Source organism: Eretmochelys imbricata, chromosome 3, assembly GCF_965152235.1.
Source record: "Eretmochelys imbricata isolate rEreImb1 chromosome 3, rEreImb1.hap1, whole genome shotgun sequence".
Classification (NCBI taxonomy): domain Eukaryota; kingdom Metazoa; phylum Chordata; order Testudines; family Cheloniidae; genus Eretmochelys; species Eretmochelys imbricata.
The window spans coordinates 182,916,460-182,935,465 of record NC_135574.1 but is presented as its reverse complement, the minus strand read 5'-3'; the positions used below and the strand labels follow the sequence as shown (position 1 = coordinate 182,935,465).

The window sequence follows — 19,006 nt, the reverse complement described above, 5'->3', positions numbered from 1 at the left end:
AGTATTTTTGTATTTTATTTACATAATCTTAATAGATTTAGGCTTTACCTTATGCTGTCAGTTTTAAAAACCATTGGCTTTTATCCACCCTGTCTTGTACGGAACCTCGTCAAAGGCCTTTTAAAGTCTAAATGAACTACATCAGCTAGTTTTCCTTCAGCTGTTACTTTTTGGACACCTTCAATAAATTCTAAAAGTTTAGTGAGACATGATTTTCTTTGCTAAAATCATATTGCTTAGACCTATCATACCATAATCTTCCAGATGTTCTTTTCTGCTTCTAATTATCATTTCAACCAGTTGGCCAGGTACAGATGTAAGGCTTTACTGGCCTCTAGTTCCTCAGATCACTCCAACAGCTCTTCAAAAACCTTTCCTATCCTCCAGTCTTCTGGAACAGTAGCTGTTTTTTAATAGCAGCTTAGCCATTTCATCGTTAAGTGCCTTCTTATCTTTCGGATATATACAATCTATGCCTATTGGCTTATCGCTTTTCAAATTATTAGTTTGCTGCAGTAACTTTTCTGAAACCTGAATTTCTGAGAGTAGCTGATCTTCATAATCAGAAAAGAGCAGGTCTGGGGTAGGTGTCTTCTCAGTGGTGAAAACTGAGACAGAGAAATCACTTAGCTTCTCATCAGTGTCCTTTTCGTCCATAATTGCTCCATTTAGCTCTGGTGATTCAACAGACACACCAATTCTTTCACAAGCTCTGTACTTCTGATACACTTAAATAATCTATTTTTATACCTCTTGTTGTTTGCTCCTCAAAATGCATTTTGACCCTTCTAATTTCCCTTTTACTTATTGCCAGGTGTGATTTATGGCTTCCATCAGTTCAGACTCCCAAATTTTGAAGGATTGCAGTTTGGTTCTACTACCTTCTCAGACCTTACCATTTACGTTGCCTTCCAGGTTCCCTTTTTGTTCAACAACAGGAACGTATTATGACACTCCATTATTGTTTAGTTAAGTAGCATCCATACCACTTTTTAAGGTTTTTACTTCCCTTACTTTTAAAGCCATTTTGACTAACTACATTTTATTGAAATCTTCCTTTCTAAAGTTCAGTGTCACTGTCACTTCTTGGTAACCTGTCTGCCCCAGGATATAGCACTTAATTGTGTTGTAGTCACTGTTACTCAATAGCTGAGATACTGTCACTATTTGGATTAGCTTCTGTGTCAAGAGTAGCCTCACCTTGTGTGCTCTAGTTTTTCCAAGAAGCAATCATTTAGTGTTAAGAAACTATTACTTGAAACTTTGTCTGAGTATGCCATTTCACCCGATTAGGACTATACGGTTTTACAGATGCTGTGACTGAATTTTTTGAGTAATGACCAACTCGTTTGGTGTCTCCTTACCTGTACAAATAATATATTTTATGCAATTTGTGCATGCAGTTGATCTGGTACTGTCTTTGAACTTGTGTTTTAATACAAGTGATATATGTAGTTAGTAAGAAATATTTGGAATAACTGAATTTTAGAGATGTTAATTATAGTCTGTGTGCTTCTATTACTGTGGAAATGTGAATAGACCCAATTCTAAGCTGTGTAAAATATGCTTACATGTTGGGAATGGGTGCCCTGTAAAACTGCATGCAATACATGGAAATTTCTTAATTTTTGTCAGAAAAGTGGAGAATCTTCATCTCAGTTGAGTCAAGAGCAGAAGAGTGTCTTTGATGAAGATCTTCAAAAGAAGATAGAGGAGAACGAACGATTACATATACAAGTGAGTAATTTTCAAGGCATTTCTCTTCTGAGGTTAGAAAGCTGGTTATATGTGAACTGTAATGGAGAAAATGAGTAGTAAAGCATCCAAAAACCATTCTGTGTGGTAGCTCAGATCTCAAAAGTGGCCTGTGAGAATAGTGGATTAAATTGACGTTTTTTAATGATCCTTTGAAGCATCAGACCACACTAACTGGCACTGCTGTGCATGTGTTTAAATTCACTTTCAATTGCAAAATGGCAGAATAACTTAATTCTGCGTCAGATTATTTTACTCCTGGGGTAATTCTCCGCTACTGCACAATGCAGAATTTTACAGAAATGTTTTTTGCACAGATTCTGCCCCCGCCCCGCCCAGAAGTGGGCTGCAGTGCTGCTGGCCACCACTAGGGGCCACTGGACCTGGCAGAGCCCAGCTCACATATAAGACACTGTGGGTGATGGATGGGGAAGAGTAGAGGGTTCCTAGCAGCTGCAGTTCCTCACATGCCCTGAGGGAAGAAGACCGAGGTGCGCACTGCAGGAAACCCCCCACAAGCCTGGGACTGAGCATTAGACTATTTCCATCTCTGGATCCCTGGGCTTGGGTGGGGGAGGGGTGAAGAGGTGGGAGGAGAGTGCGTGTCTGGGCTCTGGGGGGTAGGGAGGCTGGTGTGTGGGCTGTGGAGGGCCACAACTGAGATCTGCGGGGGAGGGCTTGTGGGTATCTGTCTCCCTGGCTGGGTTCTTTCGGGGGGGGGGGGGGGCATAAAAACAGGAATTGGGTTGTCAATAAGGGTTTCTTTAACTTTCTATTCCTGGGGGAATTTTTGTGTGTTTATATTGTCACAGACATACTTGCTGACAGGTATTTTGAAATAAATTACCTAAATAATTGAAACTGTTGTGATTAAGTAGTGTTATTCCGACAAATAAGATTTGCAGAATTTTAAAATATTGTGTGCAGAACTTTTAATTTTTTGATGCAGAATTCCCCCAAGATTATTATTTAAAGCTGCTACATTCTGAATAGTGTATTACAATACAGTGCCCAATAGTCCTTTGGTGTTCCAAGATTTATAGTCCTCATATAGTCTGATGCTATGTTGATGAAGGCCACATAAGTAACTACAGAGTAAATCGGCATAAGAACGTGCAGCTTGTAAAAATCTGCCTTCACTAGTAAGAGTCTATGGTGTCCATATGAATTGACATAATTTACAGTATTGGATTAAAAGGGCTATTTCAGATAAGAAAATTCCTTTTCTCATTTGTAGTTCTTTGAAGCAGATGAGCAGCACAAACGTTTGGAAGCTGAGCTGAAAAATAGACTTGAGATTTTGGAAACAGATGCTGCCCAGCATCAAGCAGTGGTGGATGGTTTAACCCGGAAATACATTGATACCATAGAAAAACTGCAGAATGATAAAACCAAATTAGAAGTAAGTTTTACAATCATACTTACTAAAATGCCTAAAGTTTTGGAAATAAAACATTTTGCATGTATTAGTACTTACATTATGGGGTTCTGTTCTTTTTACATAAAGATCAAATCTCAGACACTAGAAAGAGAAGCTAAGGAGTGTAGATTTCGAGCGGAAGAATGGTAAGTTCTTATCATATGTTAAAAATAAATTTTCTTTAATTTTTCTTAAAGTAAACTAACCAGAGAAGTGATTGCTCTGCATTCCTACAGCAATCTTACACAGCTGTTATATAGTCATTGTGGTAAAACTGAGAGTTACTTAGTGCTCTGTTAGTTTCATGTCACAAGTAACAGTAGTACACTGCTATCAAGGCCACTTTGATTTTATCTAGGAAGAGGAAATAAATTGATCTCATCTCTACATGTTGATCAGCTACTGTGTTCTCCTAGAGATCTCTCTATCCATTCTCCTTGATATCTGACAAGACAGCAGCTCTTGCACATGTTGTTAAAATCCTGTTACATAGAGCTCTTTAGTTCAGTGTTCTTTTTTCAGCAAAAATGCTAGGTAGTTGTGAAAAACTGTGGAATTGTTATTTTAGAGGGATATTGTCATCTTAGAAGAGACACTTGTCTGAAATGTTGTAACTCGTATAGTTACAAGTAACACCTGGAAATAAGTTTTTACAGAAGTTAAGTTATTGATGGCGTGTGTGTACAATGTCTGAGTAGAATCTTTTACCGTACGGTATTAGCAGTGATCTAGATTATGGGCACTAAATATAGGATTCTGAAATTCTTGTGGCACTTCTGTAACAATTATGCAACAAATAAATATATTTTGTAGCTACCTGAATTATCCACTACTCACTCAATGTGGGATGAAATAATGCAGGTTGTTTGATGACTTGGAGAAGTAAAAGGATTCTAAACATGACATACTTTGGAACTGAATTAAGTTTTCATATAGTGTATGTAATACAGTTTAGAAATAATTTAAAGGTTACTTTGACAATAAATTGACTCTTGGAATGCATTATTCAGCCCTCTGGCTTTCTGTGCATCTCTCATTGTATTGGGAGGGGGAAATCCTGATCACGTTAAATGTCAGTCCTGCTGTGCCTATCCTGTGTCTCCTTACTCATATTTCGCTCTTTTAAAAACTCTGGAAAAATGTGGACGGTAGTTGAACACGGGACCACAGCTTAAGGTATAACTGAAATGTTGTTGTTTTCCTTAAACAAGGTTTGTAATGTAAACCTGTTTTTCTACCCAGCCAGCAGCAGTTAAAGAACCTTCATGCAGATTTGGGTATGCGATTGGATGACTCTTTATGCATAATCAATGAAAAAGTACCTTTCAATGACACAAGTAGGTATTTCATTGGTTCCCCCCACCCCGTTTAACATTCAGTCTTAATTTGGGCATTCCTGTGGAAAAAGTGACCACCTTGTGAATTAAACAGCTATTAGGCCCCAAAAAACCAGGAAGCTGAACCGTCTCCCATTACAGCTACTTGTAGTGGTGCTTTATATGTTCGATATATGTAATGTGTAGATGGCACTTCTGTTCAAACTTAGTGGTCTTTAAATATATAAAACCATTAATTGTGTTAAATACAACTTAAAGCTCTATATAGAGGGTGTCTTAAACTCTCCTATAATCTACCATCTGATCAACTTAATTTGGACAGAATATTATAAAAAGAGAGGATAATTCTGTTAATTTAGCAAGGCCCTCCCATAGATGGCTCTTTAGGCAGTCATATTCAAGAGGGTTCTATTAGGCAAGGAGAGTACAGTTGTTAACATAGGTCATTGCTTGGATGGCAGGAGAGTACTACCTGGAAAAAAATCTCAATGTCAAGTGGCAGTTTCTCAAATGCATAATGGCCTGGCTTGAGGATCCCCCAGAAAAACTGTGGGCAGTGTCTCAGCATCCATCACCCCCAGTGACATGCTAAGCCACCCTTTTGCCAGGATATGTCCTAGCTGGAAGTACTTACTGGTGTTACTAACATACAATTTTTAAGCACATAACAAATGAAACACCCAATGAATTAACAGTTGTAAATGTAGACTTCCTTTCCCCATAAATAAACTGTCCTTGGTTAAAGCCCAGCAACAAAGGCAAATCTAAACTGAACTCTGCGTATTCCAAGTAAGGCCCTGATTTCTCACATTCTCTAGCATATCCAGCAGTGGGTTTCTTCCTTTCCCCTTGAGTGTGGAGACTGGACTAGGCAGGGTTAGGAACCTGGACTTGGCAAGGTTAGGACTACATTTCTCTCTTGACACTACCCATAATTCACTGCCTCCCAGTAGAGCAAATAGCAGGAAGCAGCCCTCTGTTTGTAGCAGACCCTTTTTACTTTTTAAGATGGCTTCACAACTGTACCTTTTTATCCCTCCAGGTCCAGATATTCAGCCTAACTCTCTTTGCTGAAAAAATATTTTGGGATTTTGACATGGAATTTGACCTGAGTCAGCCTTCCCCTTCTCTTCCCTTCCCTCACTGCAAAGTGGCCAAAAAGAAAAAGGACAAAGTGTGGGTCAGAAAGTGCTCAGCTTCTGCATCTCTCCTGTAGCTTCATGCTGAAGGGGCAGTTGGCATGCTTTACTAGGCTCCCCAGCAGAAGGGGAGTAATGGTCTCAAGTTGCAGTGGGGGAGGTTTAGGTTGGATATTAGGAAAAACTTTTTCACTTGGAGGGTGGTGAAACACTGGAATGTGTTACCTAGGGAGGTGGTGGAATCTCCTTCCTTAGATATCTTTAAGGTCAGGCTTGACAAAGCCCTGGCTGGGATGATTTAGTTGGGGATTGGTCCTGCTTTGAGCAGGGGGTTGGACTAGATGACCTCCGTCCCTTCCAACCCTGATATTTTGTGATTCTAAGGGAGAGAGCCCAGGCAAGCAGAGGAGAGCAGAATTGTCCTAGAATGTTTTGGAGGATTCTCGCCCTATCCTAGGCAACGTATGGTCTGGGTCACAAAGGACTTCTTGGTCAGGCAGCAGGTTACCCTCTGTTCCCCATAGAGCAGGTCTTGGTGCCTGAAGAGAGTGAGGAGAAAAAGCAGCAGCAGTAGTAACAGAATTGCATTGAAGGGCTTTTGCCTATCCTTTGAGCCATCATCCACAGTGGAACAAGTAATGGGCTTAGTAAAGTTAGCTTCCCAAACCTTGAAGTTGGGCTCTGGCTCCTTGGCAGCCTGGTGGGAAATTTGCTGAGGAACTGGTGACCTGGCTGCTCCACAGCTGTGTTTGTCGGTTGCCACGGGTTAGTGGAATGCCCAGGAGATGGGAGCCCTTGCTTCCAGGATGCCCAGCAGCTTGTCTGGTGTGTTGCCATGAAGCCAAAGTTCCCAGGGAACATATTTTGTTTTGGAAACATCAAAACATTCACTTAGTGGGGACATTTTGGTGGTCTTGTAATGAAATATATTACTGAAAATTTTTGCAGGAAATTAATTTCTAAGTTTTTGGCCTTTTTGGCAGACACATCTTTTCCCCAAAACCTTAGATTTTTTTCAGAGGTGAAATTCACTTTCCTGCCCAGTCTGCTGCTAATTCACCATCTCACGCTTTGAAAACAGTTCTGGCCTTGCTCTCCCATGTCAGTGTTGTCTAAACTGAAATCAGTTGTTGCTGTCTTTAACATTTGGACATGAGATATATTTGTCACGTGTTTCTCTTCAACGCATGCATGTTCTTCTTATTGAGGTCTGTGATATCTTTGATGGTTGGGCTTCCAAAATGTGACATTAAGCCTACAAGGGGAGCTTAGAGTTTTCCCTCATGATTTCTCTTTTCTCATGAGATTAGGTCAATTGGCACAAATAGCCAATTTGTATCCCACAATCTGGCACATAAATACCTTGCAATGCTGGCTACAAAAGTGCTGTACAAATGCCTGTTCTCACTTCCTGGTGACGTTGTAGATAAGAAGAGGGCAGCATTATTTCCTGTAAATGTAAACAAACTTGTTTTCCTTAGCGATTGGGTGAACAAGAAATAGGACTGAGTGGACTTGTAGGCGCTGAAGTTTTACATTGTTTTGTTTTTGAATGCAGTTACGTAACAAAAAAAGTCTACATTTGTAAGTTTCACTTTCACAACACAGAGATTGCACCACAGTACTTGTATGAGATGAACTGAAAAATACTATTTGTTTTGTTTCACAGTGCAAATATTTGTAATCAAGAATAAAATACACTTTGATTTGAATTACAATACAAAATAAAATATGTAGAAAAACCATCCAAAATATTTAATAATTTCAATTGGGATTCTATTGTTTAACAGTGTGATTAATTGCGATAAATTTTTTTGAGTTAATCGCATGAGTTAACTGTGATTAATCGACAGCCCTATTAAAAATCCAGAATTAGAATGGAAGTGCCATTTCAGCCATAACTTGGTCACAGTAATGATGCTAATGTTGGGGACATTCAATGTGACTCCTTCTAAAATGATTTTTTGTTCAGGTATATACTGTTTGGTATCCACTACAATTTTTGTTTAAAATAAACAAATTTGGCAAACTCAGTGATGTTGCAGTAATGCAAACTAAACATTAAATTTCACAGATTTCATTGTTAGACAGTCACAAGAAGTTAATGTAAAAACATGACTCCATTATTTGTTTGTGTAACTGTCAATTTTTGGCTTGTAGGATCTAGTCAATATAATGCTCTTAATGTACCATTACACAATAGAAGATGTCAGGTAAGTAATACCCTTACATGGCTTAACCTGTAAAAGTCTATTTTTTTTTTTTTACATAAATGAAATATGAATGTTGAAGACAAAAATGTAAATATCCTGTTGAGCCTGACGCTGGGCAATAAGCCAGCAGGCTATTTCGACTGCACTGTTTTTATTATTACACTTCAGTGCAATTCCCTCCTCAAATCCTCTTCATTTTACAAAAACACAGGTCATTCAAGTTCCACTTCTGTGCTCTGAGCAGGCCCAGTGGAGGAGTGCTATCTTGCCCAGAGGCCCCACCCTCATGTATCATAAAGTTCTGGATCAGAGCAAGTCCACTTGCAGTTGACTGGTGGTTATACTGCTATCGTTTTTGGGTGGTGCTTTTATTGAGAGTGTGGGTTGATGCTGCTTCCATGGCCCTTCTAGGGTCATGGAAGGGAAGAGGAACCACTGTATGTAGTATGAAGGTTCCTGAATGCAGCATGCAGGGATTCCTTTAGAAAGATTGCTATGACTGCCCTCTGCTCTTCAGGAGCATCTCTGAAGAGAATGGGCTCACTCACTGTCTCTGTGGCCATAGCCAAGCTGGGAGTGAATAGATGGCTGCCACTGGCCTGTTTTGTGATGGAGATAGTCTAACGCCGGCAATTGCTGAGTGGTAGGGCCTGGCTGAACTTGAAGTGGCCTGTGGGAATATGGTGTCAGTCAATCTCTGACCCTGCCTCTGGTACAGAAACAGATCCATATTGGTTGGTCACTAATCTACAGTCTTGAAAATCTGTTTTCAGGGCAGATTTTTGCACCTGTAGTTTTACTGCATTAATGAGGTTCTGCTGTAATTGCACTGGTTGAAATACGCAGGGGACACCAAAATAGGAGGTGGAGAGGGGAGTGTTTGGGGTAGGTTAGGGAAATAGACAATAAAGAAATGTATGAGGTGTTTGGGGAGACTCAACAAACAGTGACATTTTATAACCTAGATTTTGTCTAGACAGGACAGAATAAGAAAAAAAAATGGGGTGGTTGGTAATGAGTTCTGAAGGTAGGATCACAGGACACATCTACAGCAAAGCACCACCAGAAAACTAGGTTACATGAAAAGGAATATACTGTCTTAAGTTAAACACTTTCTAAAGCTATTCTTGAGATATTTTGTGCAATTTTGTAGTTTTAAGGTCTCCATTTAAATAGATTGTATTTGTTGTAACTGAAATATACCAACTGTAACTGTTTGTGTTAAAGCTGAAGTTGCGAGACATTGCTGGTCAGGCTTTAGCTTTCATTCAGGATCTTGTGGCTGCTCTTCTGAACTTTCATACTTACATGGAACAAAGAGTCCAGATTTTTCCCATTGATTCTGCCACGGATACTATATCGCCATTAAATCAGAAGGTAAACTTGATTTTTCAGTTAATATTGTACAGAAACTTGATTATCTTTTATACTTTGGCCTGTTCCTGATCAGAGGACATCTCCTCTGATCATTCTCGTGGGAAACACCTTATCCTTCCCTTATTAGAGCAGCATTAAGAATTTCTGAAGGAGCAGTCTTTTCTTCAGAGGGTCACTGCTTTGATAGGAATCCTTTGGGTGCAAGAGAGGGGATGGTTGTAAAGAATCCTGTTTTCCCCCTCCTTGTGCCTTTAGTACATGAGCAATACAATAGTCAAAACAAGGCTCTGCTAGAAGCATAGAAGCCAAACTGAATTGCATTTATGAAATGAGCCAACCTTCAAATATCTAAGTATTACATTACCTGAGAGCTGTCCGTTCCTTTTAATAGATGCTATAAGAATATTTTGAGAAATGAAGGAACATGAGGATGAGAAGAATGTGAGGACTGAGAAAGGCCTAGTTAATTGTATACATTTACATCTCAGTAATAGGAAACTAAAAGGGAATAGAATTTAGAAATGTTAGAGGTACAAGTGTTATGGTTCACATAAGATTAACTTTTGGACTCTGTTCCCAAATTATTCATTGTCTTACTGTCTGATCTTGGGCTACCTGTCTGTTTAACCATCCTTATGTTCTAGAGGGATTATAAAGCTTTGTGTCCATACAGTGCTTTGAGCTATTCTTGGGACTTGTCTACACTGGCAATTTACATTGCTGCAACTTTTTCTCGCTCAGGGGTGTGAGAGAACACCCCCCTGAGCGCAGCAAGTTTCAGGGCTGTAAAGCACCAGTGTAGACAGTGCACCAGCGCTGGGAAGCCACACCCCTTGTGGAGGTGGGGGGATTTTTTGGGGGGTTGGTTTTTTTTTGAGACCACACAAGCCATGTTAAAGCTTTAGCATTGCCAGTGTAGACTAGCCCTTAGATGGAAGGGGCTGTATAGAAAAAACTACTACTACCTTCAATGAAATCTTTTCCTACAGCATAATACATTGTTCAGAGTTGTTGAGCATATTCCATGTGATTTGTCTGTTTCTTTCTATGGGACAAAGCTCAGAAAAGAACTTTGTCTACCACACTTTGCTATAATCCAGAGCTGTCGTGGCTCTGAGATGTTGGACCTAGAACTTCAGTGTCTAGAATAGCACTTAAATGGTTGGACAACCCAGTTTACTTTTGACTACTGTAATTGTGGAAGGTTTTTCCGTTCTTTAGCCTTCTTATCTAATAGTTTGGATTTCTAATATATTCCAAATTATTTAGCTTGGGTACGAAGATAAGTTATCAACTTCTCCACTCCTAAGGTCGCTAATACTGTTGCTAGTACTGTTAATTAAATAGCTCTGCACTTCAACGTACAAGAATTAGCTTTTTAGTAATTGGTTCTGTGGTAGATTTCAGGAGCATAACAGAAAATAGATTACAAAGTCAGACACTTTTAATATCAGGTTTACTTGCATTCCTCTATGTACAGTACAGTGTTAATTTAACTTCCAAAGTGCAGTTATACTCTGAAAAGTGACTGTGTAGTAACAGCACAGTCTTACATAGATGATCTGCTCCCTTTGTATGTTCAGTGCCATATTTACTGACTTAAATGACAAATTCTTCTTTTTTACAAATCCTTACACCGCTGCAGAGGCAACTCAGCTGAGTGTGTAAGCTGTTTGTACTTGGTCTTCTACATCCCAAGAATTGTTGACATTCCAGTCACTTACACCTGTTCAAACACACTGAAGACCAGGGCACTATACTGATATCTTTGGGGGCCTAGTGCCCCACAGAACCTTTCTTGGTGGTGATATGATGGCAGATAAGACCCAGCTTGACTCTGAGTCCATGGTGAATTTGCAGAGCTGACTATTGGAAAAGAAACTCATTTTTACTTGTGAATTGAACACATTTGGTTTGAAAATCATTGAAACACAAAATGGCATTTTGCAATGGCCCCTTGTCTAAAATTGCTGTGCAGAGCAGGTTTTGCATAATTCAATTTAAGTGAATTTAGTAGTTGTGTAAGTTTCCAGCTGGACAGTTATGAAGCCTGATATTTTTTTATTTATCCACAGAACAGACATGGTGTGGGCAATGGCGATGTAAACTATCTCAAACTGGTTTCAGAGTAGCAGCCGTGTTAGTCTGTATTCGCAAAAAGAAAAGGAGTACTAGTGGCACCTTAGAGACTAACCAATTTATTTGAGCATAAGCTTTCGTGAGCTACAGCTCACTTCATCGGATGCATTCAGTGGAAAATACAGTGAGGAGACATATACACACAGAACATGAAAAAATGGGTGTTATCATACACACTGTAAGGAGAGTGATCACTTAAGATGAGCTATTACCAGCAGGAGAGCTGTCTCTCTTCAGCAGTCTCTCTTTGGAATCTGTTTTTGAAGTCTTTTTGTTGTAATATTGCTACCTTTAGGTCTGTAATCAAGTGACCAGAGAGATTGAAGTGTTCTCCGACTGGTTTATGAATGTTATAATTCTTGACATCTGATTTGTGTCCATTTATTCTTTTACGTAGAGACTATCCAGTTTGACCAATGTACGTGTCAGAGGGGCATTGCTGGCACATGATGGCATATATCACATTGGTAGATGAGCAGGTGAATGAGCCTCTGATAGCGTGACTGATGTGATTAGGCCCTATGATGGTGTCCCCTGAATAGATATGTGGACACACTTATCAACAGGCTTTGTTGCAAGGATAGGTTCCTGGGTTAGTGGTTCTGTTGTGTGGTGTGTGGTTGCTGGTGAGTATTTACTTCAGGTTGGGGGGCTGTCTGTAGGCAAGGACTGGCCTGTCTGCCAAGACTTGTGAGAGTGATGGGTCGTCCTTCAGGATAGGTTGTAGATCCTTGATGATGCTTTGGAGAGGTTTTAGTTGGGGGCTGAAGGTGATGGCTAGTGGCGTTCAGTTATCTTTGTTGGTCCTGTCCTGTAGTAGGTGACTTCTGGGTACTCTCCTGGCTCTATCAATCTGTTTCTTCACTTCCACAGGCGGGTATTGTAGTTGTAAGAATGCTTGATAGAGCTCTTGTAGGTGTTTGCCCCTGTCTGAGGGGTTGGAGCAAATGCGGTTGTATCGTAGAGCTTGGCTGTAGACGATGGATCGTGTGGTGTGGTCAGGGTGAAAGCTGGAGGCACATAGGTAGGAATAGCGGTCAGTAGGTTTCCGGTATAGGGTGGTGTTTATGTGACCATCGCTTATTAGCACCGTAGTGTCCAGGAAGTGGATCTCTTGGGTGGACTGGTCGAGGCTGAGGTTGATGGTGGGATGGAAATTATTGAAATCATGGTGGAATTCCTCAAGGGCTTCTTTTCCATGGGTCCAGATGATGAAGATGTCATCAATATAGCGCAAGTAGAGTAGGGGCATTGGGGGACGAGAGCTGAGGAAGCATTGTTCTAAGTCAGCCATAAAAATGTTGGCATACTGTGGGGCCATGTGAGTACCCATAGCAGTGCCGCTGATTTGAAGGTATACATTGTCCCCAAATGTAAAATAGTTATGGGTGAGGACAAAGTCACAAAGTTCAGCCACCAGGTTAGCCGTGACATTATCGGGGATAGTGTTCTTGATGGCTTGTAGTCCATCTTTGTGTGGAATGTTGGTGTAGAGGGCTTCTACATCCATAGTGGCCAGGATGGTGTTTTCAGGAAGATCACCGATGGATTGTAGTTTCCTCAGGAAGTCAGTGGTGTCTCGAAGATAGCTGAGAGCGCTGGTAGCTGGGAGTGCTTCAGATGTCAAGAATTATAACATTCATAAATCAGTCGGAGAACACTTCAGTCTCTCTGGTCACTCGATTACAGACCCAAAGGTTGCAATATTGCAACAAAAAGACTTCAAAAACAGACTCCAAAGAGAGACTGCTGAATTGGAATTAATTTGCAAACTGGATTCAATTAACTTAGGCTTGAATAGAGACTGGGAGTGGATGTGTCATTACACAAAGTAAAACTGTTTCCCTATGTTTATTTCCCCACCCCCCACTGTTCCTCAGACATTCCTGTTAACTGCTGGAAATGGCCCACCTTGATTATCACTACAAAAGGTTTTCTCCCCTCCTCCACCCCCCGCTCTCCTGCTGGTAATAGCTCATCTTAAGTAATCACTCTCCTTACATTGTGTATGACAACACCCATTTTTTCATGTTCTGTGTGTATATAAATCTCCTCACTGTATGTTCCATTGAATGCATCTGATGAAGTGAGCTGTAGCTCACGAAAGCTTATGCTCAAATAAATTGGTTAGTCTCAAAAGTGCCACTAGTACTCCTTTTCTTTTATCTCAAACTGTTCACAATTGGCACCTCTGGGTACAACTGCAGTTCTGTGACCGGGGTCCTACTGGGGAGCCAGCTGTGGTCACTCAGTTAGGTTGAACTGCGAAGAATGGGGCAGACAATCCCAAAAAAACTGGTGGATATTCCCAATACCTAGATTCACCAAACTAGCACAAACAGCTTCTTTAGTACCTTACTGGTTACTCAGAAGTCCAAACAACACAGTTCCCTTATAGTGATCCAGCCTCAGGCCCCCATCCATGTACCCACGTCAGATATGATGAAAATTTCTGTAAATCTTATTTCATCATATAAAAGAACAGGTTCTACCAATCCCAAAGGATCGGACACATTATCTCCCAGGTTATGTTTCAGATCTTACCCAAATACATGCTACTGCCAATTCTTATTAACTAAACTAAAATTTATTAAAAAACAATAGAGAGAGAGCATGGTTAAAAAGATCAATATACTTACATACATGAGTTCAATTCATTGAGGTTCAGATTCATAGCTTGAATTACCATGGCTTCAGTCAGAATTTGTAGAATAAATTGCTTAAAAATTCTGTGTTGTCAGTACAGGTGAAAGCCAGTGTTATTCTTATGCATCATCATGGGTTCGTAACCTAATAATGCACATCTTAAAAGCACTGTTCTAAAGGAGACTTCTTTGAAGGGGAAGTTGTCATAACACCTTTTTTTAAAGGGTTCTTAATGAAGCTTTGCTTTTAAGGCAGCTCATTACTTTTCTGTAAGTGAGCTTTAGGGAGATAGAGGTTCTGACTACTGTGCGTAGCCATTTAAAAATTCCATCTTCCTTTTCTAAGGGATTTGCTCCAGTATCCCTGACCAGAATTTGCTTCCAGTGTCATTTCCTCCCCAAAATAGTCAGGTTATGGTGCTTTTCAGAGATGGCTGCCCATCAGTAGGGGTGTATACCTTTGTGAAGGATCCCAAAGTGCTTCACAAATGACAAGTGCTATATTAATGTTAAATATTCATCTGTCAGCTTTGAGCAGTTTGTAATCTTTACTAGCAAGCACCACTTAAACATCTTTGTATTCAGTTCTCACAGTATCTTCATGAAAATGCATCCTATGTTCGCCCTTTGGAGGAAGGAATGCTTCACTTGTTTGAGAGTATTACAGAAGATACTGTTACTGTGCTGGTAATATTTTTGATCATATTTTTTCCAGATGAAAAGTAAACCTTTACTGTGCAAATAGCTCTTTAATCTGGTTATCTTTTCCTTAGGAAACAACTGTGAAATTGAAGGTCTTTTCTGAACATTTAACTTCCTACACATGTTTTCTCAGGAAGATTCTTCCTTATCAATTAAAAAGGTATTTTCCTCTTGAAATCTGTTAAGAGTTCTAGCTTGTATTACCAACCCCAACTCCTGAAAAGTCATTAGCCCACCCCCAAAACACCATGTAATTGGCTTAAAAAACATGAGATTAAAAAAAATATATTTTAGGGTGTTCTGTGCTTTCTGACTTTTGAGGCAGTAGGCAGCATTTGGGACACACTTGCCAGGTTTATTCTGCAACCATGAGGCCTAGAAACTTACATTTGAAAAAAGAAAGCTGAAGTTCTCATAGTTGCAGCTGCTGTGAGTTTGAGAAAAATAACAAATATTGTGAATCTTGTGATTAAATCTGTGAGATTTGGTAACTGTGGAATCACTTCATGAGGTTGTTTACTGAAATCATTGATTTCCTGGGTCTGCCCCAGGCTTGGATATTTGTCATGCAATACTTATGGCATCTTCGAATTTGTACCTGTAAAACAAAGCCACATGCCTGTCCCCTTTGCAGTTTGTCGTCTTTCTCTCCTTATTCCTATGAAAATCTTATTTCCTGCCCCGTTGGGTGGGTTGGAAGGGATATGGATTGTGCCATCAAAATAATACTCAAAACTGGGGTATGGGCTAGGAGGTATAGAAAGGAGGAGATGGTCTTGTCCTACCCACAGCCCCTCCCCAAAAACACCCTTGATCACTTTGTGGGATAGGGGATTATCTTCAGCTTGATAGTTGACAGTCCTCTCCCCGCTGATAGTTCTGTAATTTGTCTTCCCGAGAATGCATTTTCTCATTGTTTCCTTGTACTCTCACATCTATCTGTATCCATCTGTTGTCTCTTGTTTTATACTTAAATTATAAGATCTTTGGGGCAGGACTGTCTCTATTCTGTTTGTACATTGCCTAGCTCAGTGGGGTCCTGGTCCATGCCTGAGGCTACTAGATGCTAAGATACTACAAATAATAAATAAGTCATTAACAGCAAAGAAAATGAAGTACCAGTATGGTGGGTATTGGAATGGAAAAAACCTCTTTTTTCCATTATTCATAGGTTATGACTAATCTAAAATTGTCTAAAGTACTCCTCGTTGATCCATGTGCTGGGGAAGGTCAACACAGCCCTTGTAAAGGGAAATCATGCCTCATCAGTCTATCAGGATTCTTTGAGGGTGTCAGCAAGAATGTGGACAGGAATGATCCAGTTGATATGGTGTACTTGGACTTTCAGAAAGCCTTTGATAAGGTCCCATACCAAAGGCTCTTGAGCAAAGTATGCAGTCATGAGATAAGAGGGAAGGTCCTCTCAATTATCAGTGACTGTTAAAATATAAGAAACAAGGGGTAGAAATAAATGGTCAGTTTTCACAATGGAGAGAGGTAAATAGTGGGCTTCCCCAAGGAGCTGTACTGGGACCTGTGCTATTCAACATATTCACAAATGATACCTGGAAAAAGAGGTAAACAAAGAAGTGGCAAAATTTGCAGGTGATACAAAATTACTCCAGATAGTTAAGTCCAAAGCTAACTTTGAAGAGTTACAAAGGGATTTGACAAAATGGCAGATGAAATTCAGTGTTGATAAATACAAAGTAATACACATTGGAAAACAACATCCCAGCTATGTGTACAAAATGAGTGGTAACAACTAATTTAGACCCCATCAAGAAAGAGATCTTGGAATCATTGTGGATATTTCTCAGAAAACACCTGCTCAATATGCAGCAGCAATCAAGGTGTCCCCTCCTCCCCCCCCCCCCCCAAAAAAAAACCAAAAACAAAAACAAACTCAAAAACCTAACAATGTTAGGAACCATTAGGAATGCTATCTATAATAAGACAGAAAATATAATGACACTATATAAATCCCTTGTTTTCCCATGCCTGGAATACTGCATGCAGTTCTGGTCACCCCATCACAAAAAAGATATATTAGAATTGGAAACTATCTAGAGAAGGGGAACAAAAATGATTAGGGTATGGAACAGATTCCATATGAAGAGAGATTTAAAAAGACTTGGAATGGTTAGTTTAGAAAACAGATGACTAAGACGGGGATATGATAGAAGTTTATAAAATCATGAATGGTGTGGAGAAAATGAACAGGCAAGTGTTTACCTCTTTATGTAACACAAGAACTAGGGGGTAACCCAACGAAATTAATAGGCAGCAGGTTTAAAACAAACACAAGGAAGTACTTCTTCACACAGTCAACCTGTGGAACTTGTTGCCAGAGGATGTTGTGAAGGCCAAAAGTATAACTGGATTCAAAAAAGAATTGGATAAGTTCATGGAGAATAGATCCATCAATGGTTGTTAGCCAAGGTGGTTAGGGATGCAATCCAGGCTCTGGGTGTCCCTAAACCTCTGACTGCCAGAAGCTGGGACTGGATGAGAAGGGATGGATCACTTAATTGCCCTGTTCTGTTCATTCCCTCTGAAGCATGTAGCATTGGCCACTGTTGGAAGACAGGGTACTGGGCTAGACCATTGGTCAGACCCACTATGGCCCTTTTTATGTTCTTATAAAGAAATAAAATTCTCAGCTCCTTTTTCTTTCTCGTTGCTTCTCTGACTCAAAATTTAAACAGCAGCTGAAATGTTTATCCTGTTGATTATGAAAATTATGCATTTGTTTGGCAAGATACTCACTACTTTTAAAAATAAATTAATATATTCCTAGTTTGGAAGAAGAGTGTGAATCTTCTCTTTGCACAGCTGCTTTAAGAGCCAGGAATCTGGAGCTCCACAATGATATGAAGAAGATTACTGCAGTCTTTGAGAAGTTACACGTATACATTAGTCTTATTGTCTTACCAAGTAAGTGTCCAATCTACTGGAATATAAAGGATGCTAATGCTTCCTGGTTTTGAACCAACAATATGCAAATATGAAACAAAAAAATAGGTCTTCACGGGACATAATAATGCACTGGCTAAGCTATAGGTGTTGCATGTTAAATGCTGTTTACAGAACAAAGATGAAATGGGCTATGAGCTTTTGTAGTATAATTATCATTTGTTCCTTTATGTCTTCTGTAGGCTTTTTAAGCCAGTATGAGAGCATTCAGTCTTCAATTATTAGGTCAGAACCTTCTTTCACTTCCTCATCACAACCAAAACAAACAGCTTCCCCTCTCACAAACAAAATACCTTATAAGTTTGTTTGGATTGTATCTTTCTAACTATCGTAGTATGTAAGTGAAACACAAAAAATCACTTAAACGTCAGTTTAATGCTGTAAAATAAACACTGAAATATATAGTGGCAAAGTAAAAGAAGCCGCAAATGAGGTGTAACTGATCACTGAATTGACCCTAACATTTAGAGAGACAAAAAGGCTCCTGGTAAAAATAACCATTATCTTGGATACTAAAGGATATTGCAACAGCTGTGTAGATTTCACACTACATATTGAATTGATTTTTTCCAAACCAAAATACTCTGGTGTAATGGCAATGTCTGAGCAAAATCTAAAAAGTTTAGACGTCTGACTTGCTTGGTTCAGTTAACAGAAGTCTTGCTTCCTCAGTGCTAAATATAAAACCTGCAAATATTTCCACCATCAAACCCTGAAAGTAATCTGGTTTCTGAATATATTTTAAATTGATCATTGAATGTAGACTTGTCAACTTTTTTGCTTGGTTTTTAGGTATAAAACCAGAAGGGCTGCTTCAGCCAAATTACAGTTCAGTATTCACACACATTGCTGCAGGTCTTCATGGATTTCATAATGTTATGAAAGGTGAGAATAAACGAGGGTAAGCAATTTAAAATGGGCTATATCTTAATTATGTTGGATGCCTGGTTTTGAAAGTAAGGCTAAATATATCTACATCCAGTAATTTAGCTTGTAAAGGGTTACGTTAAAGGCCGAAAGACCTAAAATTAGACCACCCAACATAATTTTAGTTTGCAGGTTTGTGTACGCCTATTGTGGTGCCTCCACTGTTCTGGCTGTCGCCTTCATTCTTGTTAGTAAGCAGGGTATTAAAATAGACAATAATAATGCTCTAAGTGCTTCAGAGAGCAGGATTCTTCTGGTTTCAGTGCTCTTCTCGCTCTAATGAAACTGACATGCAGAGTGGAAGGACAGTGAAATGTACATGTTTTCTCCTATAGAATCATAGGACTGGGAAGGACCTTGAGAGGTCATCTAGTCC

General features: G+C 39.6%; 1 protein-coding gene across 4 annotated transcripts in view; it reads left to right on the top strand.

Annotated features, from left to right (window-relative positions):
* The window catches only part of PPP1R21 (protein phosphatase 1 regulatory subunit 21), a 61,849-nt gene that overhangs the window by 19,939 nt on the left and 22,904 nt on the right, over positions 1-19,006 (top strand). For all 4 annotated transcript variants that reach the window (XR_013345743.1, XM_077813903.1, XM_077813905.1 and 1 more), the window contains exons 4-13: positions 1,636-1,737; positions 2,993-3,157; positions 3,263-3,321; positions 4,418-4,512; positions 7,812-7,864; positions 9,092-9,241; positions 14,611-14,712; positions 14,799-14,887; positions 17,528-17,664; positions 18,496-18,588. Coding sequence is in view for 3 of the 4 variants with exons in the window: in XM_077813903.1 (XP_077670029.1) it covers positions 1,636-1,737; positions 2,993-3,157; positions 3,263-3,321; positions 4,418-4,512; positions 7,812-7,864; positions 9,092-9,241; positions 14,611-14,712; positions 14,799-14,887; positions 17,528-17,664; positions 18,496-18,588 (1,045 nt within the window). In the remaining variant the exon portion in view is untranslated. The remainder of the gene's footprint in view (positions 1-1,635; positions 1,738-2,992; positions 3,158-3,262; positions 3,322-4,417; positions 4,513-7,811; positions 7,865-9,091; positions 9,242-14,610; positions 14,713-14,798; positions 14,888-17,527; positions 17,665-18,495; positions 18,589-19,006) is intronic.